Source organism: Babjeviella inositovora (assembly GCF_001661335.1).
Source record: "Babjeviella inositovora NRRL Y-12698 unplaced genomic scaffold BABINscaffold_1, whole genome shotgun sequence".
NCBI classification, from domain to species: domain Eukaryota; kingdom Fungi; phylum Ascomycota; class Pichiomycetes; order Serinales; genus Babjeviella; species Babjeviella inositovora.
In genome coordinates, this window is record NW_017566838.1 from 1,454,437 (window position 1) to 1,476,849 (window position 22,413).

The 22,413-nt window shown below is 50.5% G+C and overlaps 11 protein-coding genes across 11 annotated transcripts; 5 read left to right on the top strand and 6 right to left on the bottom strand.

The window, feature by feature from the left end:
* The first annotated feature begins 106 nt into the window (after positions 1-106).
* Positions 107-1,153, top strand: BABINDRAFT_159304 (uncharacterized protein). The gene has a single exon (XM_019127579.1). The coding sequence runs from the start codon at positions 135-137 to the stop codon at positions 978-980; it is 846 nt and encodes a 281-aa protein (XP_018988130.1). The 5' UTR covers positions 107-134; the 3' UTR covers positions 981-1,153.
* Positions 1,154-1,179: 26 nt separating this feature from the next.
* On the bottom strand, positions 1,180-2,949 carry CPY1 (carboxypeptidase C). The gene has a single exon (XM_019127580.1). It carries the CDS (start codon positions 2,841-2,843, stop codon positions 1,233-1,235), a length of 1,611 nt encoding a protein of 536 aa, XP_018988131.1. The 5' UTR covers positions 2,844-2,949; the 3' UTR covers positions 1,180-1,232.
* A 507-nt stretch (positions 2,950-3,456) lies between these two features.
* Positions 3,457-4,886, top strand: BABINDRAFT_159306 (anaphase promoting complex subunit). The gene has a single exon (XM_019127581.1). It carries the CDS (start codon positions 3,818-3,820, stop codon positions 4,478-4,480), a length of 663 nt encoding a protein of 220 aa, XP_018988132.1. The 5' UTR covers positions 3,457-3,817; the 3' UTR covers positions 4,481-4,886.
* Positions 4,887-4,910: 24 nt separating this feature from the next.
* Positions 4,911-8,330, bottom strand: RIA1 (GTPase; the record flags this gene model as incomplete). Its single annotated transcript, XM_019127582.1, has 1 exon — positions 4,911-8,330. The coding sequence occupies one exon, from the start codon at positions 8,328-8,330 to the stop codon at positions 5,139-5,141; it is 3,192 nt and encodes a 1,063-aa protein (XP_018988133.1). The 3' UTR covers positions 4,911-5,138.
* Positions 8,331-9,189: 859 nt separating this feature from the next.
* BABINDRAFT_159308 (uncharacterized protein) lies at positions 9,190-9,869 on the top strand. The gene has a single exon (XM_019127583.1). It carries the CDS (start codon positions 9,210-9,212, stop codon positions 9,801-9,803), a length of 594 nt encoding a protein of 197 aa, XP_018988134.1. The 5' UTR covers positions 9,190-9,209; the 3' UTR covers positions 9,804-9,869.
* Positions 9,870-9,929: 60 nt separating this feature from the next.
* On the bottom strand, positions 9,930-11,199 carry MRPL3 (mitochondrial 54S ribosomal protein mL44). Its single transcript, XM_019132264.1, has one exon. It carries the CDS (start codon positions 11,163-11,165, stop codon positions 10,119-10,121), a length of 1,047 nt encoding a protein of 348 aa, XP_018988135.1. The 5' UTR covers positions 11,166-11,199; the 3' UTR covers positions 9,930-10,118.
* A 151-nt stretch (positions 11,200-11,350) lies between these two features.
* On the top strand, positions 11,351-11,947 carry BABINDRAFT_11173 (uncharacterized protein; the record flags this gene model as incomplete). The annotated part of the gene is made up of 2 exons (XM_019126845.1): positions 11,351-11,681; positions 11,926-11,947. Exons 1-2 carry the CDS (start codon positions 11,404-11,406, stop codon positions 11,945-11,947), a joined length of 300 nt encoding a protein of 99 aa, XP_018988136.1. The 5' UTR covers positions 11,351-11,403.
* Positions 11,948-11,996: 49 nt separating this feature from the next.
* Positions 11,997-15,130, bottom strand: IST2 (Ist2p). The gene is made up of 2 exons (XM_019132662.1): positions 12,968-15,130; positions 11,997-12,307 (listed from the first exon to the last, which is right to left on the bottom strand). Exons 1-2 carry the CDS (start codon positions 15,089-15,091, stop codon positions 12,275-12,277), a joined length of 2,157 nt encoding a protein of 718 aa, XP_018988137.1. The 5' UTR covers positions 15,092-15,130; the 3' UTR covers positions 11,997-12,274.
* An 827-nt stretch (positions 15,131-15,957) lies between these two features.
* MED11 (Med11p) lies at positions 15,958-17,336 on the top strand. Its single transcript, XM_019127584.1, has one exon. The coding sequence runs from the start codon at positions 15,998-16,000 to the stop codon at positions 17,096-17,098; it is 1,101 nt and encodes a 366-aa protein (XP_018988138.1). The 5' UTR covers positions 15,958-15,997; the 3' UTR covers positions 17,099-17,336.
* A 319-nt stretch (positions 17,337-17,655) lies between these two features.
* Positions 17,656-19,689, bottom strand: ADE4 (amidophosphoribosyltransferase). The gene has a single exon (XM_019127585.1). It carries the CDS (start codon positions 19,515-19,517, stop codon positions 17,922-17,924), a length of 1,596 nt encoding a protein of 531 aa, XP_018988139.1. The 5' UTR covers positions 19,518-19,689; the 3' UTR covers positions 17,656-17,921.
* An 801-nt stretch (positions 19,690-20,490) lies between these two features.
* BABINDRAFT_159314 (uncharacterized protein) lies at positions 20,491-22,252 on the bottom strand. The gene has a single exon (XM_019127586.1). The coding sequence runs from the start codon at positions 22,220-22,222 to the stop codon at positions 20,603-20,605; it is 1,620 nt and encodes a 539-aa protein (XP_018988140.1). The 5' UTR covers positions 22,223-22,252; the 3' UTR covers positions 20,491-20,602.
* Positions 22,253-22,413: the final 161 nt, after the last annotated feature.

Sequence of the window (22,413 nt, forward strand, 5' to 3'; positions counted from 1 at the left end):
TTTACCAAAACAAATGATCGTCACGTGTGGATTTCTTTTTTAAAGATATTTGCATGCAGGAACTGAAATTTTTACTTGCATACAAGTGAAAAAATAGTGATAACCACTTAGGATTAGCATCCAACACAAACACAATGTCTGCTGCTGGAGACGATTTAGAAGACGGTCTTGAATACCTCGTTGACTCCGATGTCGATGAAGGTGTGGCTCTCCTGGGGGAGCCAACCTCCGACAACGAAGAAGGGTTCTCCATCGATAAGGAATCCAAGGCCAAAAAGAGAAAGAGAGACGAAGACGGCAAGTTACTGAACAAGAAGAAGATGAAAATGGAATACGATGTGCAGCAGAAGCAAAATTTGTCCAAGGAATCTACCGAACAGATCGCCGATTTCGTCAACAACAAGCTTAGAAGGATGAACCCTGACTTGTCTGCCTTGGAGTTGGACGAATTGTACTTTAACAAATCCTGTTTCAGAAGCACCGCCGATTGGGACCAGGAAAGAAACTTGGAGGGCGTGGAAAAGTTCATCTTGAAGCACTTCAGCAACATGTTGCCAGAGGGTGTGGCCGGTAAGAAGGCCAAACTGAAGAGTAAGAAGAAGCCGCTGCCAGCTGCTGTTGTTGCTCAGGAGAGAAAGTTCATCACCATCTTGTCCATGTCGGCCATCCGTGCCTGCGACGTGCACCGAGCCACCAAATCCATTGCTGGGTCCTCGGTGAAGCTTATCAACAAGAACAAGATCCAGGAGGACTTGAAAATCTTGCCAACCACCAGGTCCAGAGTCTTTGCCGCAACCCCAACCAGATTAGTCAAGGTTTTAGATGCCGAAGATTCCCCTTTGAAGGCTGAGGAATTAAAAATTATCATCGTCGATAGCACCTACTTGGACACGAAGAAACAACATGTGTGGGACGTCAAGGAGACATTGGAGGTGTTGAAGAGATTGACCAACGCTGGGTCGAAGATTTACTTGTATTAAGTATGGGTTAATGTGTACACTAGGTCCCTGTGACGTAACGAAACTATGAAACGGTTATAGAAATGACAGGAAGATGCCAGCCTTTCAAGAGGCTAGGCCTGAGAGATATAGTGTCAGAGTCTTATACAACGATGACGTTCGTATCTACATAGTCATCTGTACGCTAAAAATAGGTATATTTATTCAACTCATGTAGCAAGCCGAGGGGGAAAAAAAAAAGTTTTCAAAGGGACTGGCCAACGGTCACACCGTTTAATACGCATATTCACCGCTCAACCACGAGTTCAACATGGCCAAGGAGTTTTCAGGCTGGTTGTATGGAACCATGTGGCCAGCGCCGTAGACTCTCAAGAAGGTGAAGTGTTCGTGGTTCTTGACCTCACCGGCAGCCTTACCGTTGACCTCCCAGGATCTGATTTCGGCCTTGGCAAACTCGTCGGTACCGGACCATGGCAAAACGTTGGTCCAGGCTTGGTTACCCAACCAGTTGCAGATAAAGTCCTTGTCACCGGCGTAAATCAAGACTGGGACGTTCTTCCCCAATAACTCGGAAACGGCCTTGTGGTACGGCTTCATCCAGTCACCGGCAAACAAAAAGTTTCTGTTTACATCAAAGTTGCAGGACTGGAACTTGTCGACTTCGACCCCGAGGGCCTCCATGACAACCTCCTGGTTCAAGTATTCGTCGATGTACTCCAAGTTCTTGTAGCACAAGTTGGAGCCTTCACACATCGATCTAATGTCGTACACATTTCTGCCGGTCTTCTGGTAAGGGCCCATCTGGGCGTTGTTACAGTAGATAGCAGCTGGCACACAGGAGAACACGGACTGGGAGTTGTAGCACGATTCGATCAAGCTCAAGCATCTTGGGATAGAGTCCAACATGGCGTCACACTGTTCCTCAGGCAAGACGGATGGTTCACCACCGTCACCGCACGCCATTGGTTCGTAGTAGCTGTACTGGGTGAGAGGGTCGGTCAAGCCGTTACCGATGAGCACGGAGGTCAAGTTGAAGTTTCTGTCGTCGTGGGACAAGATCTCGGAGGCAAACACTGGGATGTAGTGGCCAGCATAGGATTCACCGGAAATGTGGAAGTCCAACTTGGCATACTCTGGGAACTGCTGGAAGAAAAGAGTCAACAAGGCGTAGACGTCCTTACCAGCGGCGACGGTGTTGGTAACGGAGGAGGAGGAGTACGAGAACCCGACGTTGACAGGCTGGTCCAAGAAGATGACGGAGGCGTTGGAGTTCCAGGAGTGCGGATTGTACTCTGGGGCAATCTTGGCATTGATGGAGGATGGGCCCAATTCAAAGAACAACCCGGTCATGGAGGAGCAGCCAGGGCCACCGTTCAACCAAAGAATGATTGGGTCGGTCTTTGGGTCATTTCTGGATTCAAAGAACCAGTAGAAGAAGTGCTTGTCCTCGTCCTCGACGTCCAAGTACCCGGAGTACTGCTTGACAGTGTCAATCTTCAAGGACTCTGGGCCCTTGGATTTGACTCTCAACTTGTGGTTTGGCAACTTTTCGCTGGAAACATGGAAGTCATAGGCACTCTTGGCCTTGGCGGTGAACTTCTTTGGCTGGGAGTACAAGCTCATGCCGGCGATGGTGGACGGGAACTTGAGCGTCATCTCGGACCACAAAGACTTGATGTCGTCGGTGATTTCGTCAGCAGAGATCCCGAAAGCCTCAGAGACCTTGTTCAACAAGATGGTAGAGGCATGGTAAGTGCTGGAGGAGATGTGGTTTTTGAAGGAGTCAATCTTCATCGGCACTTGCTCGTTGAAGAGCGGGAGGGAGAGACCGTTCACGGCGGTGGTGGCCGCGAGGGCGGCTAAAACACTCGTGGAGAGCTTCATGGTGGCTAGAGAGGGGTTGGTTTATGTAATAAGCAATGAAATCGCTGATTATATGCGTAGAGACAAAGGATTGGGGAGGAAGAAGAAGTGGCAAATGTACCCGGCGGCTTACGCAAAAGGAAACTGCCATTCTGCGCTGAGCAAGCAATAACGGAGGAAGGGTGCGTTTACCGAAATGGAGGGGCGAGCGGCTCAGAGCCTTATCTCGGGAAGGCACGGTGGCATGCATGACCAGCAAGGAAGCCGTTACCGCTTTGGGAAGACGTATGAGATTCCATATGTTGGTGACTCAGCACAAAGCGGAGGGAAACTGGGTCTGTGTCAATTAATAGGTATATATGAAGGTTCTGGGAGTTTCGGTGGCTGGGGCTCCTAGTCTCCAAGGTGAACTGGTCAGAAGCTGAGGTGCATGGCTGGCTTCCGTATCAGGCAAGATCTGCACGTCCGGGCTCATGTGCGGCTACAATTAGAACCCCTTTTGGCCGATGTACAACGGAGGGTTGACGCAAACGAGATGGCAAGCTACGGAACACGGAAGCTGCGTACAATGTTACTCTCGTTACTTTTTTTAGTTTATGGTTAACTTCATAGATGCAACCGAGGTTAGCACTGCCCGGGGTGTTGGGTTTATGGGTAAGATGCACATTACCAGGTATCTTGACAATTCCCCCGGAGTTAAATAACTATGTACAGATCAATGTATCGGCATTAATACTGTGCACAATTCATTTCAGGCCGCCTGTATCATGGCTCTCGATCTCTGACCTTAATTCTTGTCGGTTAACTTCTAGTCTATCGGTTTGTCTGTATGCCAAAGGCTTTCCTATAACAGCAATCCACCTTGGCCCCTATAGGGTACCACTTGATGGTCGTGGATCGCCACTTTAACCTACACACGTCTACATGTCTCCTAATACGCATATACGCTTCTTTTGTGTATTCTCTCCTCCCGCCATACCCTACACACATCCCTTATGGACTCATCCAACATAAACGACGAGTTTGAAAGTCGTGAGTACGAAGAAGAACCGGCGGCGGAAGACCCGCTCGAAGTGTACGCTGCGGGCCTCAGGGAGGTTGAATCGCTTGGGCTTGTGGACATTAGCAACCTCGCATTCTGGTCGGTATCCTCCTCGAAGCAAAATAAAAGGGTCAAGCAGTTGCGTGACGAAAGCCCGCAGTTGTTTTGGGAAAGTGATGGCGCCCAGCCCCACCATATCAACATCCACTTTACCAAGAAGGTGTCGCTCAGCCGGGTCTCGATCTTCTCGCACTACGCGCTTGACGAGTCGTACACGCCTTCGAGTATCGCCATTCTCGCGGGTAACGGAGAGCACGATTTGCTTGAAGTGGCTAGTGTAGAGATCATGGAGCCTAAGGGTTGGTGCCACATCGATTTCGAGAGTGTCCGTGGCGACAAGGTGCTCAAGACGTTTTTCATCCGCATCTTGATCATCGCCAACCACCAAAATGGAAAGGATACGCATGTCAGAGCCGTGCGGTTGTACTCGCCAATGAGTCGCACCGAGACGTCTGAGTTTGCTACGCCGATCCAGCTCGAAACGAGCTCTGCTCCGGTTATCCCCGATATTGGCTTCACCAGTTTGAAGTTTTTGTCCGAAAGCACGATTCGGTAGGCTATGCAATATAGACCTTTGATTTGGAGGTATATCCAATATATACCCCCCTTTGTGGTTAGCCTGTCATGAGGATGTGGTGTATCAAATGGGGCCACCTTTTGCTGATTAGTTTTGAACATCGTGGTGGACGAAATCTTCGAGAGTCACCCAAGGATAAATTAAGCAAGTCCGGTAAACCATTGGTGTTTTACCCCTTATCCTAATCCCCCGAGGCCTATCAATGTCTTTGCTATTTGACCCCTCATGGTGACTAGGGCTCACTTCCAAGATAGTCATACCCTTGCTAAACCGAATTGGGGAAAGTTATTAATTCTGTGTACCTGTATACGTATGTTACCATTAGCTAAACTTGTAATTGACGTAATACCCAACTGAAGTTTGAGACGTTGAAATTTATACCCGGTCTACTCTATAAAGCACTAATATCGCTAAACTTAAAACATGCTTCATTAGCTACCCCCTAAATACATCGTACGTCTGAGGAATAAGTTTAGTTGATCCAGTTCTAGCTAATCTCTCATGAAACAAGGGTGCATGGAATCGGTAGAAGCCTCTGGTCACAAGCACCCCGGTATAGACCCTTTGCGGAACCTCCTTAGGCTACGAATACCTCGACTTAGCTCCGTTAATATTATACTCTGCTTTAGTACTCTATCTAATCCTTCTTGAGCGTTCTCTGCTTCTCGGCGTTCTCCACAACCTTCTTCTCAACAAATAACCCCTTGGAAGTTCTGATTGCGGTGACGTACTTCCTTGCCACATTCTCCTTGTCGGCTAAGTCGCCTAACTCCTCCAACTCCTCCTCAGTGGTTGGCACCCAGAACGGATCTTCATCCACGGCCTCGAAGCCCGAAAACACCAACTGCGGCGAGGCAGCACCGGATGACTTCTTTCTGATATCTTCGGAGAACCCAAATGCCTCCACGACGGGAATCTTGGCTGTGATGGTGAAAAACGGCGTGCCCTCCTTCATCTCCTCCAGGAGGATCTGCCCACGACGTCTCTGGATAACGGCATACACCTTCCCCAAGACCTCGGCCGTGGCCTGAATGTCACACAAGTACATCGCCAACATGATTCTAGGCGACCAGTCAAGGAAGCCTTGGTGGATCGCATCTCTAGTTGCGGTGATGAACCTCCCGGAAACATTGGCCGTGACGGAATCCACTTCCTCGATCGACTGGATCAGCACCGCAATGCCCTGGACCGGTTCTGCCGCAAGGGGTCCTTCGTACGTCCCCAAGTGGAACCCGTTCAAGATCGAGTCCTGGTACAGGAAGGTTTTCTCCCCCGTGGTTTCAAAGATCCGTCTCAACATGTTGGAGTTGTCGAGAAGCAAGTTTGGTCCCACTCTCTTTGGCCCAAACGCCACGACGGATGCAGCGATTTGCTCGCCAGTACCCCACGCTTCTCTTTCCTTCTCGCTCAATGAGTCGAACGCGCTGGCCAATTCGTCTCTAAACGCCTCCGCACTCATGCGCTTCTTGTTGTTTCCTGTGAGCAATGCGTCACCATCCTCCTCCTCCTCCTCCTCTTCTTCTTCCTCAACGTTGTGCTTACTATCGACTAAGCTTTGAATCGAACTCGAGTTGTCACTCAAAAACTGAATAACCGTCTCTGGAAGAGGTCTGACCGCGTAGGTAATTTTGTGGTTGCCAATCTCAACCACAACCGTCCCCCTAGGACCCATTTCCGGATTCTTTGGCGCATTCATCTCCAGTTTCGCCAACGAAAGGGTCGTCTCGCGGTACGGAATGACCGGCTCCGATGTCTGGATCTCACACCCCGCAAACCGCTCCTTCAAGTCCTTCAAACAGCGCTCCAAGTGCAACTCGCCAGCGACTGCCAAAATGTGTTCACCGTTGCTCTGTACAAACACTGACACACACGCGTCCGCCTGGTTCAAGAGCTGGAGTCCACGCTCAAGGCGGTCCATGTGCGTCGGGTTCACCGGCTCCACAGCCACACGCAAGATGGGCGGCACCATCGTCAGCAAGCTCACAGCCGCGAGGTTCACAAGGCCCTGGGTGGCTCTGGTATCGACCAACGTCCCGTTCTTCAAGATCTTGCCCCCCAAGCCGCCAATCCCGGCAATGCTCCCGGCAGGCACCTCGTTAATCGAGACCAACTCGCGGCCCATGATCAAGTATAACTCGGTGATGATCGTAGTGGTGATATACTTCTGGTTATATTTTGCCGACCTAGACGGGTCGTAGCGCGGTCCCACGACGGTAATCTCCTGGCCCACAGTCAAAGTCCCGGAATAGACTCTGGCAAACCCGATGAGCTCTTCCTTTTCCACCTCGATGGCCCCGCCAAACGGATCCTCCTCCTCCTCCTCCTCCTCCTCCTCCCACCCGAACGGATCATCTAACGTGGTGGAATCCAAAGCAGAAGTGATAACAAACTCGTCGTTGGCCGTTTTGGAATCGCCCTTGGCCTCAGTGGTAGATTCCTCTAACGCTCTGGCCGCATCGGCCGCCTTCTGTGCTGCCAATCTCGCAATTCTCCCCCTTTCAATAAACTCATCATCCGTAAGGTTCACACGGAGGTTGTTCCGTGGAAGCTCGCTTTCGGGGATGGAGAGCATCTTCGACACGTAAGCGCAACTCAAGCCCTTGTAGTCGCATTTCAACATATCGCGCTCGATATCCTTGTTGATCGTTCCATCGTCGGTGGCACCCGGAACGGAAGCAAGGATCTTGGGAATACGCTCCTTCTGCGACTGTGACGGCGATGGCAAACGTTCAACAACGGTGAGCAAGACAGCAGTGGACACGGGAAGCCATTGGCCCATGATGGCCGTCAAAAGCCCCTTTTCGTCCTTGGATCTTAGCTCGCGCGGCAAAATGCGCAAGTTCAACGCCTTGATAATCTTTTCCAATTTTTCTGGATTCCTGTCAATCATCGTGTTCTCGTACACCGCCCAGATATTCTCCAAGATCAACGACACAAAGAGCGGTTTCATGTTAGCGGTGGGCTTGTTACGCAAACTCTTTGCAGTCAAGATCTTTTTCGTCTTGGGCTCGAGATAGTAGTCGCCCCACAACACCTTCTGCAAGTTCTCGCGCTTGATGCCGAGCTTTTCGGCATAGAGTTTGGCGAACTGCCCGATGTTGAAGCCCCAGCCGTCGATGGCACTCGCAAAGATCACATTTTTGTTCTCGGGATTGAAGTAGATGTCTTCATCATCCTTCTCAACAAACTTCTTGTCGGCCCCAGCGTTCTTCTCGAGGTATTCGCGCCAAAGCATGTCATCCTGCATTCTTTCGCCAGCAAAAAACGACCCAATGATCGAATTAACCTGTTCAATCACCTTGGACAAGTGCTGGTATGCTTCGAGTGGTGTGAGCTTCAACTCTGTCACCAAGCGGTCAATTTTGTTGAGCACCAACACCGGCTTCAAGTCGTCTAGCCATGACTGTCTCAACACCGTGACCGTCTGGGAGCACACCCCCTCAACAACATCCACAAGCACAACTGCACCATCGCACAATCTGGATGCGGCGGAGACCTCCGACGAGAAATCAATGTGGCCTGGCGAGTCAATGAGATTGATCAAATGTTCGCTGACCGACGGCGTATCGGAGCCCTCCTGCTTTTTCAACACGCGAAAATACAACGAAATCGCTGAGGATTCCATCGTGATCCCACGGAGCTGCTCATCTGGCCGCGAATCAAGGAAACGGACCTTGCCCGCCAATTTTTGCGAGATGATACCATTCGACGCGAGAAGCGAGTCAGAGAGGGAGGTCTTCCCGTGATCGACATGTGCGAGAATGCAGATGTTTCTGATTGCCTCCGGCGTCAGCTGGAGCTTTGTGAGTGTATCTGGCGCTATTCTCATGGTTGGAGATAGAAACAAAATCAGGTGGCGAAGCAAAACGATGTTTTTTTTTTGTAGGCGGGGAGCCTTTCACGTGATGTGCGGCTTGTCACAAGTTGGAGGTCATATGCGCACAGGCCGCATCAGTTCCTCTCCACGGATTTACATGGTGTACGTACTTTAAAATGTAATTGTTGTTGAATACCCTGATCATGGGTCAGGTGAATATGACTTTATCGATGGAAATGGGGTTGGTTGGCTCTGATACCGATGGGGAGAGATGTAGAGGTGAGAGAAGTCAAGAACTGACAACCATTGTATGCCAAACTTTTATGAACATGGTACTACCTTCACCTTAGGCAACTGAGATGTATATTTCTAAACTATCAGAGTCCAACGATGCCTCTACCATAAGGGCAATTTGATGTACTAAGCTGTGGAATCAAAAGCTGTCCATCCCCGTAAAGGCTTTACTCTGTTGGTCTCTGGGACTGACAAGTAATTGATGTATAAATGTTCCATTTCATCGGCAAAGCCTAAGGTTATAACATATAATTTCAATTACTCACGTCCCTCAGATGGGTATTTCATACATCTGTTCCGAGATAAATTGATACCTCGACGCAGGGCACGTAACCTCTACTTGTTTCCCCATGAAAATCTCACCGGATCTAACTGCTACGAGTAATCCCCAATTCAAGAATGCTCCGCAGACTTCCACTCAGATTGGTCTCCAGCACCCGCAACATGTCTTATCCCACCTACACAACCGAAAGAGCGCAAGAACTAGTGGCCAACTACGAAACCATCGCAGAGAGAGTCAGAGCCTCGGCAAAAACCATCGACCAGAAACCCGTCAGGTTGGTAGCGGTGTCCAAACTCAAGCCTGCGAGCGACATCATGGCGCTCTACGATCACGGCGTGAGACATTTTGGGGAGAACTACGTACAAGAGCTCTTGGAAAAGTCTGCTGCTTTGCCAAAAGATATCCAGTGGCACTTCATCGGGTCCTTGCAGACCAACAAGTGCAAGGATTTAGCCGGGAAGGTGCACAACTTGTTTGCATTGGAGACACTCGACTCGCTCAAGAAGGCCAAGAAGTTGGAAGAGTTTAGATCCGAAAACGAATTCCCAAAAATCAGCATCTTCTTACAGATCAATACGAGCGGCGAGGAAAACAAGTCTGGTTTTGATCCTGTCAACGGCTACGCCGAGATCCTCGAGGTGGCACAGTACATCCAGTCGTGTTCCAAACTTCAATTGAGGGGCTTAATGACCATTGGGTCCGTCTTGCAGTCCAAAAGTGGTGAAGAAAACTTGGATTTCAGGGCCTTGGTCGCTTTGAGTAAGAAGTTGGAGGCGGCCTTGGGGTTAGGTGAGGCGTTGGAATTAAGCATGGGGATGAGCAGCGATTTTGAGGAGGCTATTAGACAGGGAGCCACCAATGTCAGAGTCGGCAGCGACATTTTCGGCTCTAGGCCCCCAAGAAATTAGACCCGGAAATATGTAGATGAATATGAAATACCTCAGTGAGATTTCCCTCTCTGGTTGTAGTTGGGCCTGGAACGGAGACAAAGGTACCAGCCGAATGTACACCTAAATCTAGAGGATAGGTGAGTTCTTCCCCGAAACCTCCATTCCCACGTTGCCTCTAGGTAGCTCTTCGATCCTTCTCACCCACGATCATTTTAGTCTACGCTCGGATATACCAAACATTAATATACGTATATACAGGAAACAAACGTCACGTTTGTCTTCGTTATGCAACCACACTCGGCTCTCCGAGTGACTACGCTCCTTCGAAAAGACTTAGATCACCACAGCACTGCCGTCGATCAAAGAGCCATCGTACTTCGGGTCGCTTGGCACGACTGGGTCAATTGGTCTGTACAAGTAGTAGTTTTTCAACGCGTTGACAGCAGCCCTGCTCTTGGCCTCTAATAAGGAGTTACCCTGGCCTTCACCCAACTTGGAGCTGCCACTAAAGATACCAATGACAAATACCGGAGACACGGTCAACCTCCCGGTCTCGGCCAACAACCTGGCGACTGGCGGCTCTAAGCTCTGTCTGCTGCAAAGGTTGGTCAACTCTCTGGTCGGGAACTGAAACTGAAACATCTGGGAGATGTCAATGTGGCGGGATATCACGTGGTCGTGGATAAACTGTTTGGCCGCATCCGCGCCATTGTGTGCGTGAACACCAGCAATGACGGACTTGACGACCGACGCGAACGCTGCTTGCTGTACGTTGACGCCGCCCTCGACCACCGTAACACCTCTCTCCGGGTTGGTATCGACCTTGTCAAAAGATAAACGGCCCAAAGAAAACTCTTTAGGCTCATCAACCAAGAACTTTTCCATCTCGCTCTTGTTATCGGCCTCCACCCCCCATTCCCTGGCGATCTGCGCCAAGGTTTCCTCGCCGGTGTAGGCGTTCAAGGCTGCTCTCAAGATGACGGCCGGTAATCTCGGATAGTGCACCATCAAATACTCGGTGACGTAGTACTTGACCAAGTTTTTGCCAAAGAGCGCCATCCCAGCGTTGTCTGCGTACTGGTTGCCCTCGGCGATGAAGGTGAGTGATCTGGCCAAGGTTGCTAATTCAAACGACTCTGGCAACTGCAATCTGGCGTGCAAGGCCACCAAACCTGGCGCCTTTGCGGCGTCCGCATTTGTGACGGGAATCTGGCTCCCCGCGCGCTTGTAGTCGCCGAAGCTGGTGAGATCGGCAGGAACGATGAACTTCGGCGTCACCACGGACGGTGCGTAGGTCCAGTTTTGCTTGGAGACGGTGAAGGATCTGGAGAGCACATTCGGGGACCTGATGCCCTTCTGGACAATACGCAAAATACTCATTAGAGGTATGTACAAGGAAGGTGGTTGAGGCTCGGGCTGGTCTCTGTCACTGCATTTTTCAGCGGCTAATTTTTTCTTCGAAGGTGTGCGCTTCGCGGGCCTGTGTTTACGCGCAGCCGTGGCGCCCTATGTAACTTCCAGCCCTAACTGCAACATCCAATTGCGCCAGAGAAAAATGAAGTTATGTTAACGTGGGAGCGTCTTTGAGACACCCGGCTAACATACACTTTAGCACATAATGGGTAGCGGTCCGACCTTTCCAAATCCAAAGTACTTCTGGTCCCCAACTGGTGGCTGGAACAACACCCCAAAGAACTATAAGGTCAACACCTTGGTGTTGGGCGGGATCGCCGTCGCCTTCATGGCCTTTGGCAAGCTCGTCGAGTCCCAGGTCGTCTTTGACAGAGCCGCGGTGCACTCCCAGGAAACCGTAGACAAGTGGAATGCCGCTGCCAAATTGAGAAACAAGCACATTGAGGAAACCGGTCAGGTCAACATCAACATCCACGACAGAAAGTACGACTAAGTACAAGTCTCCAATTATGCATGGCATAGCCCCTTCTCATCTTATACCGTCCCGTTATACTTATTTATTACACGTTACATACGAACAGAGCGATATCGGCAGTAGTGTGGGTGTAGAGCAATATATTGAAAGATCTGCGGAAGCGAAGACCCTTGTTACTGAACTGAAGTTTAAGGGAACGATTTCCAGTCATCTGTAGGGTTGAGATGGAATAATTTGGACCCTCACTTTTAGAATCGCTATGGTTGTGACTTGATCGAGAGTTGTTCCAATTTTGGTGATAACCCGTCGTGTCCAAGGTTTTCGTTTCGTCAATTGGGAATCTCAATTCAGATGCCTGGGACTCTTTGTTCCGTAAAGCTATTCTACCTCTCATTCAATAAGCTCCATATATTCTCTCAATAAAGAAACCGCACCTGAATCTAATTACCCTTTTTTTTTATCTCAAGTCAATCTGCCGTTACTAGACGGCCTCTTCCTGTTTTGAAATCCTCAGCACTCCATCCTGGTTTTACACGGATCCTATAAAACCGTCACCTCTCGAGAGAACGATGGTTCCACTGAAATCACATCCCTTCTACAGTCATTTTAGTCTGGAACGTATTAAATAATCAGCCTTCTAACAAGCCTACTTCTTGCTGCTGAACAAGCCCTTGAGTTTGGTCTTCTTGCTCGACGAACTACCTGAGCTGTGGGAATCAGACGAACCTGGAGCCGGCAGTGGGGTCGTCAGCTTCTTAACAGACGAATCCTTGGCCGGAAGCTTGCCCACAGCCTTGGATGAGGAGGTGGCATCTCTGACCAACGGATCATGGGCCGGGTCAATCGGGTTTATAGCAGGGTGTTTTGGGTCAAATGGCAATGAATCACTGATATCGGAGAGATTGGACTGGACGTGAGTGTTGTCATCGATGGTGGACAACATTTCGTTACCCTTGGCATCACTGGTGACCACAATCTCCTCAGAGATATCCGTTGGAGCTTCAACAACAAACGTCTTCGGGGCCAGAGAGGGCTGTTTAGCTTCGACACGGGAGCTGTCGTCGAGGGAACCTGCATCCGAAGCAACGACCTTAGGGTTCGCAGTCCCCTTAGCCTCAACAACCACAAACCCCTTAGCCTGTTCAGAAAGATCCGTCTTAGGGTTGAAATGGGTGTTGGCATCGATAGAGGCGACGGCTGAGCCAGAAGCATCCCTAGAATCAATAATCTTATCGCCCTTTTGGAGGGGGAAGCTCTTTCCCTCGGAGGAAACCACCACCTGGCGCGGGATGACCTTAGCAGCAGCAGCAGCATCAGCGGCACTAAGCCAAGAGCTATCGAGAGACGAGTCGTCGACGTTCTCATGCACTAAATCACGCTTGTGCGCCTGGACAAATTCTGCGCGCGCGACGGTTACGCGGCGCTCCAAGTCTACGGCGTCCTGCGGACGGAAGTGCGCGTAGACGGCTCTGAAAAACACATTGAGTCCAAAGAAGACGTGCTCGACCGCAAAGACCACGAGTGCAAGCTTCCAGGGCGCGATTCCTACGTTCGCAGCGCCACGGGTGTACAAGCTCGTGTGCTCGTTCGCGGTGAACGGCTGCGCGTACGCAACCTTTGGCGGCACACGGTACATAGCGGTGATCGCGGTGGAGGTGATAGAACCAACCCACGCGAGCAAAATCACGTAGGAATCATATGGCGCGCTGGAAACGACGCGCTCCGGGAGCGGGCGACGAACCTGGGTCATGACCTTGAACAAGTCACCCTTGAACTGGAAGAGCGCAAACACGAGCACAAAAAGCGGAGAGAGCGACCAGACCGGCGCGTACATCACGAGGTAGCCAAACTGGACAACCGTCTGGGTGTAGTCCTCGGATACGTCGTACGCGCGGAGCTCGATCTGTGCGCGTACATCCGCGAGGTACTCCGCGTCCACACCGTCATCAAACACGGCAGGCTCACCCGACGCCAAGGTCTTGGCCTTAGGCAAGGCATGGCGCACAACGATGGGAAGAAAGAACAGCGTAGCGAAACCGACCACGTTATTGGTGAAGAGGAAGTAGTGGTACTGCGTGGCCAAGCGCGCCGCATTGACGGTGAACTGAGGCGTGATGGACACGCCGAGCCTAGTGGAGAGGAGCGTGGGCACGAGGCGCTGCGCACTCGCAAGGTGCGCACCGACGTGGTGGGCAAACGGAAGGTAGAGGAATGCCGAGAGAAGCAACGGCACGTACGACGTGAGGAAAGTAACGACAAACTGCTTGTGTGCCTTGGAGGCACGGAGGCCTTCCACGGTGGTGTGGCCCTCCCACCCACACACCGCGTCGATGACCTTACCGTAGAAGAGATTAAGCACGGGGACAAACACGACGATCATCCCGGTAGGGATGAGCGAGAGGTACCGCTGAAGCGGTCCGGCGTAAACCTGGGTGAGGAAGATCTCGGTGGCAAAGCAGAGAAGCTGGTAGGAAAAGAGGATGAAGGTAACGGAAAGCGCGAGGGGCACAATCGCAAGCTGTCTAACGGCGACATCGGAGAAGGAGGTGGAGTCAGCAAGAGTCGATGGGGAAGCAGGGAGCGGGGTGGCGTCGTTACCAATAATTCCCCACCGGGCAGTGAGGTTTTGCAGTCTTTGCCGCCAGGAGTGGTAAAACGCGACAGACCAAACGAGGGTCGTGAGTGCAAAAAGGGGCGAGTAGCGGCCCACGAGGAGGTGGTTGGCCGCACCCACAAGGGCCAAGGGCCCAAGCCACGTGATGAAGTGGCGCGCGAAGTAGAAGTACAACGCGAGTGCCGGGCCGTACGCGTCGCGTACGTGCTCGCACTGCGCGTCGGTGGCGCTGAAGAACGCACGCGCGCCATGCGCCCAACCGACAAGCACACGGTAGTTTGCGGCCGTGTCGTGGAGCGCCGTTAAGCAGCGCACAAAGTTCCAGTTGCCGACGCCCGGCGTTATCCCGGCGGCGGTGATCAAGCCGCGAGCGACGCGCAACCGCTCGCTGGCCGAGGGTTCGGCCGGGTACGTGAAGGACGCAACACCCGCCGCGAGGTCGTGGGTACGCGCAGCTGCGACTGCCGCGTGCAAAGCCTGCGGTGCGAGGCGAATGAACACGAGCACCGTCTGCGCGGAGCCAGGTTTCACCTGGAACTGGAAGCCGAGGCCGTCGAGCGTTGTGAGCAAACGCTCGAAGTCCGCGGTGGCCGCGGCCGTAACCGTGCCGTTGTCGTTGCTGTAGAGCACCGAGAGGACAAAGTCTGGTTGGAGGTCGGCGAGGGTACCCGCGCGAGGATTCAAATCAAGATCGGCATGGTTATTCGACACGAGGTTGGAGTTCGTAGAGTCGCCCACAGAACTGGTCTTGGCGCCACGCTGTGTGAGCGTATCACGCTCAGGTAAAGCTGAAGAAGAGGCCATTGTACGTGTGAAATTGAGCCAAGTGAGAACGGCCCAGCTGTGAAGAAGGTGCTTTTAAGGAGGTGCCATTACGCAGTTGCTGTTCCGAATGCAGGCGAACGCGAGTACATTGCGCTGGGCCGCAGCACGACGACCTGCACGCAGCGGTGAAATTCGGCCAGACTCGTTTCATGAGACCCTTCAACCGCAAGTCTTATGCCATGACGACTATTCAGTAGCTTTGTTTTTTTTTTACACCTAACCGGGGATTTTGAAATTGAAAGAGCTGCTTTGGTTGATTTCCAGATGATAGAATAGTGCGGTTGTATTCTCAACTCTGTCAAGTGCTCCATTCGCCACACATGGATTACAGCCATACCGTAGCTCGCATGGGATGAAAAATTATGGCCCATAAGCACATACATTCATCATGATTAGTGTGGATTCCCGTTCTAGCAGTCTCTGTGTTACAGAAAAATGGTGCCGACAGCTTGATCACCTTGGCAAAATTTTAATCATAGCCTAGGGATATAACTTGTATAGTGAATAGATTTTAAAATTAACGTCTGTCGGTCTAGATTTATTTTAGATATGCGATTGATGGTCTCTAAATTTCATACAAGCTTTGTGGAGCCTGGTAAAACCACATATGTAAAACTTCCTACTTTTAACAATATCGACCCTGTTTCCTCTGTCTGATAACCATGAATTTGCCAGTTATCAATTAAAGTCTATCTAACACGTACCTGGCTCTATGGATTGACACATGACTAGCCAGGAACCAGATATATCCTGTACGGCTGCCATATGGACTCTGCACGACCTACGCAAATGCTTCTAGCCTTCGACACAAGCCCATGTAGCCATAATACTGGTAAAAGATCTATCAGCAGAACCAAACTGAGCACTGTCACGTTACCGCATATCATGGCCCTGGAATCGACGTCCTTCACGCAACAGCGTCTCGATTCTTTGAGCAACTTGGACACGAAAATTGTGTCGCTTCTCTCGACGCTTTCGGACATCCTTCTCACGGTCCACCAGGGGAAACAGATCGACACCAGACAGGGTGTCACCTCAGACGCGCTCGTTACCACCCGCAAAGAGTTTACGACCCAGATCCAGCACTTTTACGCGACATTATCAGACACAACCATCGGCTTGAACAAGGAAATCAAGCTCTTCAATGAAAACATTGGGAGCTGCAAGAACGGTGACAACATGATGCTCTTGCCTGTGAACATTGAGATCAAGAATACCAAGTTGGGGAAGGTCAAGATGAGAGAGGAGGTTTCCCGCTTGGACTCCGTGCTTGGAAAGACCTATGACGAGGTTACAGAGGAGCCTGCGCCGATTGATGTGAAGGTAGAGGGACTGGATTCTGTGAAAGAGGAGGTGTCAGTGCTTTCACAGAACGGTGTAGCTCCTGAAGTGAGCCCAGGGGCCGTCACAGATGTTAAACCAGAACCATTAGAAGCGAAAATAAAATCAGAGATTGAAACCCCTGGGTTCGAGAGGGCGGAAGAACAAATTGATTCCGAGGCAGACTTGTTTGGAGATGATGACTCTGTGGAGACACCAAAGGGGGTTGATCAGGTGGATGAGCCTGCCAATCTGGGAACTGTCAACCAGGAATCTGTCAATCATGAATCTGTCGACCAAGAATCTGTCAACCAAGAATCTGTCAACCAAGAATCTGTCATTCAGGAACCCGTAACGATTGATTCAGTCATATTTGACGGTGCCCTCACGCTAGATGACGGCCTCACGTTAGATGATGCTCTCACTTTAGGTAGTGCTGCCACTCTAGAGGAACTGACTGATCCTTTGAAAACAGAGGAATCAATTCTTCCCGTTCAAGCTTCCGAACTCCCTTCTGATCCTCAAGTGGAGGAACTCACAGCCGAGCTGGCACTCGGTGACTTTCCGACTCCACAGCTCGATTTCAACGATGGCATCATGAGTATAGACATTGACGAATTTGGCGGTGCTAGCGATGAAGACGTGTCTATGGTTGATGTAGTGTGATTTCCACAACCCTCCGACGGCTCTGGATGTCTGGGTCATGACTCGCAGGTAAAAGGTTCCATTCTCATCCACTAGGATCTCAACCAGGCCCACCCACTGAGAATTCGGATATGGGGCTCCTAAATTGTCTTATTTGTGGTTGCTTTCAACCATAATGAGTTGGGTCCAGTAAAACCAATGCAAAAAGTGTCTCCATCTTTTGAGACCTCTTGTAGTTTTCGGGTAAAATAAGTGCCATGGCAAATATTTTGGTACTTTTGTAGATTGCAAACCGAAAGTAGAAAGGGTAGAAACGGGAGAGTCAGTTTAAAAATGGCCCACGAATACGGTAACCTCCATAGCTAGAAGGCGGAGTTGACGTTTGAAGCTTATTCGGAGTAATAGTCTTCCTCGTACCAGGAAATGGGTATATTCCTCCCTTTTCTCGACACAAAGCTATCTGTACGACTTTTCTATTTCATCATTTAGCTCACCTTCAATGGATTCAACTACACTTAAACTGTTGTATAGAGAGATTTTATATTGTATAAATGGACCTTTCAACAGGCCGAATGGATAGCGACTTTCTAATCCCTCTAGAGTTGGAGTCAGAATACAGGTATATACATATGTTAGAGCAGACGTTATACCATGATGGAACGGATATTGATATACCCCATACATGTTTGATAGGTATCAAACCCTAGCTGACGTGGGTCTGTCCCTTGGCATAAGCTATTCACGACCGAAGGACTTCCCCGGCATGGTAGACGGCCTTAGTCTCCCTACGGTGGCCTCGGCCTTTTAATAAAAGTATAGTTCTGAAACAGAAAAAAGTCTATAATTAGGCGTAGTCACCGCTGTTGTAAATTCCAATGTCCGACTCGGCCTTGACATCGACCATGTCATCGCAGGAGAGGTTTTCACCCGCAACCCCGGCACCGACACCCAACTCCCGGATTCTCTGGTTCTGGGCGCGGACAATTTCCAACTCCTTCAAATACCTGTCCTCGTTACCGGTGACGTACTGGCCGGTGAACACACCGATTTCGAACGTGGAGATCAGCTCGCTCTTCACCGAGTCGATCAAGTCGCCCAAGTCCTGGTAGAACACCGCGTCGGCACCAATAACCCGAGAAATCTCCTCGTCTGATCTCTTGTAGCCCACCAACGCCTTGGTGTCCGCCAAATCGATACCGTACACGTGGTTGTATCTGATGGCCGGGGCAGCGGAGGCAAAATAAACCTTCTTGGCTCCGGCATCCCTGGCCATGGAGACAATCTCCTTGGAGGTGGTCCCTCTGACAATGGAGTCGTCCACAATCAAGACGGTTCTGCCCGCAAACTCAGATTCCATGGCGTTCAACTTGCGGCGCACCGAGGAGCGGCGCTCGGCCTGGTCGGGCATGATGAAAGTTCTGCCAACGTATCTGTTCTTGACAAAGCCCTCTCTGTACGGGATCCCGAGGGAAACTGCGCACTCCAAGGCGGAGTTACGCGACGTGTCTGGCACCGGGATGACCACATCAATCTCTTTGGCAATGTCCTTGCCTGGGAAGCGGGCTCTGATATTGTTGGCCAACTTGACACCCATCTCAAGACGGGTTCTATAGACAGAAATCCCGTCCATGACGGAATCTGGACGCGCAAAGTAAACGTACTCAAAGATATCCGGCGAGTAGGACTGCACCGGAACGACCTGGCGGAACTCCGGCTTGACAGTGTCCTTTGGGATGATCACAGCCTCGCCGGGGAGGATGTCGCGGAACTTGGTGAAGCCGTGGGCGGTCAACACAACCGATTCAGACGCCAACATGTAGTCGGTCTGACCGTTTGCAGTGGTTCTTTCACCGATGAGCAACGGTCTGACACCGTTCGGGTCACGGAACCCGATCAACCCGTACCCCGCAAGCATCGCCGTGCACGCGTACGCCCCACGGACCTGCTCGAAAACGCCTTTCAACGCGGTGAAGATCTCATCGTTCCCGATTCTCGGGCGGTCATAGGTCTCCAAGTGCGCCGCAAACACGTTCAAAAGCAACTCGGAGTCGGAGTCGGTGTTGATGTGTCTATGCACCTTGTCGTCCAAATACTTGCGCAAATCGCTGGAGTTGACCAAGTTACCGTTGTGCGACATGGTAATGCCGTATGGCGAGTTCACGTAGAACGGCTGGGCTTCCGAGTTGGCGGACGAGCCGGCCGTTGGGTATCTCAAGTGGGCGATACCCATGTTTCCGATCAAGCCCTTGACTCTGTTCTCGGTGAACACATCTCTGGCCATACCGTTACCCTTACACTGGTAGAAGCGGCCTCTGTTACCACAGGTGGTGATACCCGCGGCGTCTTGCCCACGGTGCTGCAAGAACATACACCCGTCGAGCAATTCCGGGGCGACCTTTTTGTTCTGGTCGGCAAGGATAAGACCTAAAATACCACACATTTTGTTGTTTTGAGATTGGCTAGATAGTTAGTACGGTTCATCGTAACGTTCTTTAAGGACGGTGGATAGCGGGGACGCGTTTTTCTGCGGTCGAGTGGAGTAGATAGAGTCACTATCGCAATTGCAATAACGGAGAGAGTCACTTTTGCCGCACGCAGGGCGTAGCGCCACGAATTGGAGATACATACTTGGAGTACGAAAAACGTAAAGACTGAAGCTCAAACTAGTAAACCCGGTCAAGGCTGGGTTGGTTGGTCGGATATACTATATCCAAAGGAAGATGCTTCGTCTGGGAATGGTGGATCAAAGGACGGATTGTGGATGGGTATGACGCATTGGGGCACGATTTCCTGACTCTGGTTAATTCGTGAAAAAAAAAAAAAAAAATCCTGCAAGTGGATAAACTTGTCACGTGATGTAATTTCTTAGATAAACATGGATGTCTGGAGAATGTTAAGTGGATAACGGAGTACAAAGTGGTAGTATTTTTGGGTGCCATTTGATAGCCTCGTTCTGAGGCCGGTACTTGAGTTATTTTTATCCACCGGTAATCACATTTAAAACTAGATCAAAAATCAAATGCCTTGAGGTAAACCAGGATAGTCTACTGTAAAGGAAGATAAAAGCTCGAGGTTCGAATTGGGTCAATGTATTGAAATGTTAGGTATTTTAATAGAGGATACTAATCAGCAACGCGAGGCTGCTATAGTACAATCAAATAGGAGACCATTCACGAGATACGAGGTTGGCAGAGAAAGAAAAGTTATTATGTCAATTTCCAGTTATAGATTTCTAGCTGAATTATCAACGACTATGGTTAATGGTACAACACAGGCTACCTCCGACCGGAGTGGTTGGTAAAAAAATTCAGTCACCCGAGTGAGTAGCTTATTGTGTGAGTCCAGGATTTAGTGTCAGTTTATTTTTAAGGTGCAATGTTGGCTACGCTTGATTCTCGTTAAATTGAAAAATCGTTTGGGTATATTCAACGCCATTAATCTTTGCATATTATTCGATGAAATATTTAATGTGTAGAAAAGACAGAATCCCAATTTACGGATGGGTAGGGTATTCCAGCTAAAATATTAACAAAACAAATAACCCTTCCCACTGGCACTGCCACCGACAATCCAGTTCTCCGTCGGATGCCAGGCAACAACTGCCGGTACTGCTGTCAACCGCAGGCTCTGTAAATGCGCAATCTGCTGGCCATTTTCACTGTAAACATCCACCGCACGATTCATGTTTCCAATGGCAAACTTCTCATACCCGTCCCTTGGGTTCTGCTGCCACTTGCTCTTTAAGATTGATACCCATCTCCCCGTCTGGCAGTTGTGCTTGATCCTGTGCTCTGCAACTATGCTGTTCGGGATCCCCTCCGCAACTTCTTCCTTTACTCCGGGAATGACGTAGGTCTGAGACCAGCTGGATGCGTCGGAAACATCAATAATGTTGATCTTATCGTCATAGCCGTTGCACACAATTTTGTTGGACGAGTTCCAGTCGGCACAACTCACGGAGAGCCGAGATGAAAAGCCGCCGTAGCAGTGGGGCGACCGGGCCCCTTCGTACTCCGACCACGGAGAGGCCTTGACGTTACGCAAGTCCCAGATCCGCAAGGAACGGTCGAGCGAGGCGGTAGCAATCTGGTAGTCGCGGTTCGGGTTCGCAGAAAACGAGCCAATCTTCTTGTCGTGCACCCTGAGCAAGTCGTACTTTTTTCTGGAACTCTCTCTGAAATCCACGCGGCCAAACAGGCCCTCTAAGGTGGTGTAGAACAACACATTTGGCGAGCCAAACTGGATGTCGGAAACGCCAAGGGCCAGTCCATCAATCTGGCTGAAGTACTTTTCGGTGGATTTCAAGTTGTTCAAGTCGATGGAGCGGATGGATCCGTCGTACGAGGAGGTGATGATTTTGGTAGAGTCGGTAGGCTGGATAACAATCTTTCCCACATTTTTCCCGTGGTTCTTCAAGATCGTGATATCCGGCTCTAGCTCCTCTGTCTCCTCCACCTCCTCAGCTTCATCCTTTATGTATTCAATCGGGCTGCCGTTGTCCACGGACCAGATACCAATATGGCCGTTAACGTCACCTCCAACCACGAGCCGCTTAGCGGTACTAGGGTGAAAGGTGACAGTGGACATTCTCCCGGGTGTGATTTTCACATCGTTCGGATCGTACTGTGGGACCAAGGTAACCTTTGTAAACTCCTCGCGCAATTCCTGGAGAGCCTTATCGGTGGTGGCATACTTCTCCACCATTTGATCAAAAAAGTCCCCCATGCTGTAGTTCTTGCCGATTTCGCGGAATTTCTCCAACAATGCCTCATCCTCCTCGGCCTTTACACCGTTCTTATCCGTGATAATATCAACCAAGCTGACGTCACCGCTTAACCGCATGCGCTTGATCCTTTCGAGCTCTTCCCGCTTGCGCTCCGCTTCTGTAACCTCCTGGATGAACGGATCGTCGGTGACGTCTTCGAGCTTGACCCCTGCGATTCTTCTGGATCTACGGGTAGGCAAAGCAGGCACAATCTCTCTAGGCTTCACAGGCTTCGTAGCGCGGCGCCTTTTAGGGGCATCCTCCTTTTTAAGCTCGGAGTAGATGTCTTGGGAGATCGAATCGAGGTTCAACTGCTTCAAAAGCGCCTGGTTACGCGCAATATTTGCCTGCCTTTGTTTCTCAAAGTCGGAGAGCGTCATGGTGTAGTTGTGAGAGAGGGTACCGTCCAGTTCTTTGAAGTGGTTTCTGAGGTGGTTTCCGAAGTGACTTTTTAGACGCGTTTGATACGCACTTTTCGCGTCGCAGACGCGTATATTTACATGCAGGATGTTACTTTGTTGAGAAGTTTACGTTTTCACAGAATTGAGCTGATCGACATGGGTTTTAAAAA

Excerpts from the sequence above, each read along its gene's own strand:
- ADE4 (XM_019127585.1), bottom strand. The coding sequence starts at position 19,517 with ATGTGTGGTATTTTAGGTCTTATCCTTGCCGACCAGAACAAAAAGGTC.
- BABINDRAFT_159308 (XM_019127583.1), top strand. The coding sequence starts at position 9,210 with ATGGCGCTCTACGATCACGGCGTGAGACATTTTGGGGAGAACTACGTA.
- BABINDRAFT_159314 (XM_019127586.1), bottom strand. The coding sequence starts at position 22,222 with ATGACGCTCTCCGACTTTGAGAAACAAAGGCAGGCAAATATTGCGCGT.
- IST2 (XM_019132662.1), bottom strand. The coding sequence starts at position 15,091 with ATGGCCTCTTCTTCAGCTTTACCTGAGCGTGATACGCTCACACAGCGT. Across the intron at positions 12,308-12,967 it reads ATGCTGCTGCTGCTGCTAAG|GCTGATTATTTAATACGTTC; the intron begins GTCATCCCGCGC and ends GCTTGTTAGAAG.
- CPY1 (XM_019127580.1), bottom strand. The coding sequence starts at position 2,843 with ATGAAGCTCTCCACGAGTGTTTTAGCCGCCCTCGCGGCCACCACCGCC.
- MED11 (XM_019127584.1), top strand. The coding sequence starts at position 15,998 with ATGGCCCTGGAATCGACGTCCTTCACGCAACAGCGTCTCGATTCTTTG.
- BABINDRAFT_159306 (XM_019127581.1), top strand. The coding sequence starts at position 3,818 with ATGGACTCATCCAACATAAACGACGAGTTTGAAAGTCGTGAGTACGAA.
- MRPL3 (XM_019132264.1), bottom strand. The coding sequence starts at position 11,165 with ATGAGTATTTTGCGTATTGTCCAGAAGGGCATCAGGTCCCCGAATGTG.
- BABINDRAFT_159304 (XM_019127579.1), top strand. The coding sequence starts at position 135 with ATGTCTGCTGCTGGAGACGATTTAGAAGACGGTCTTGAATACCTCGTT.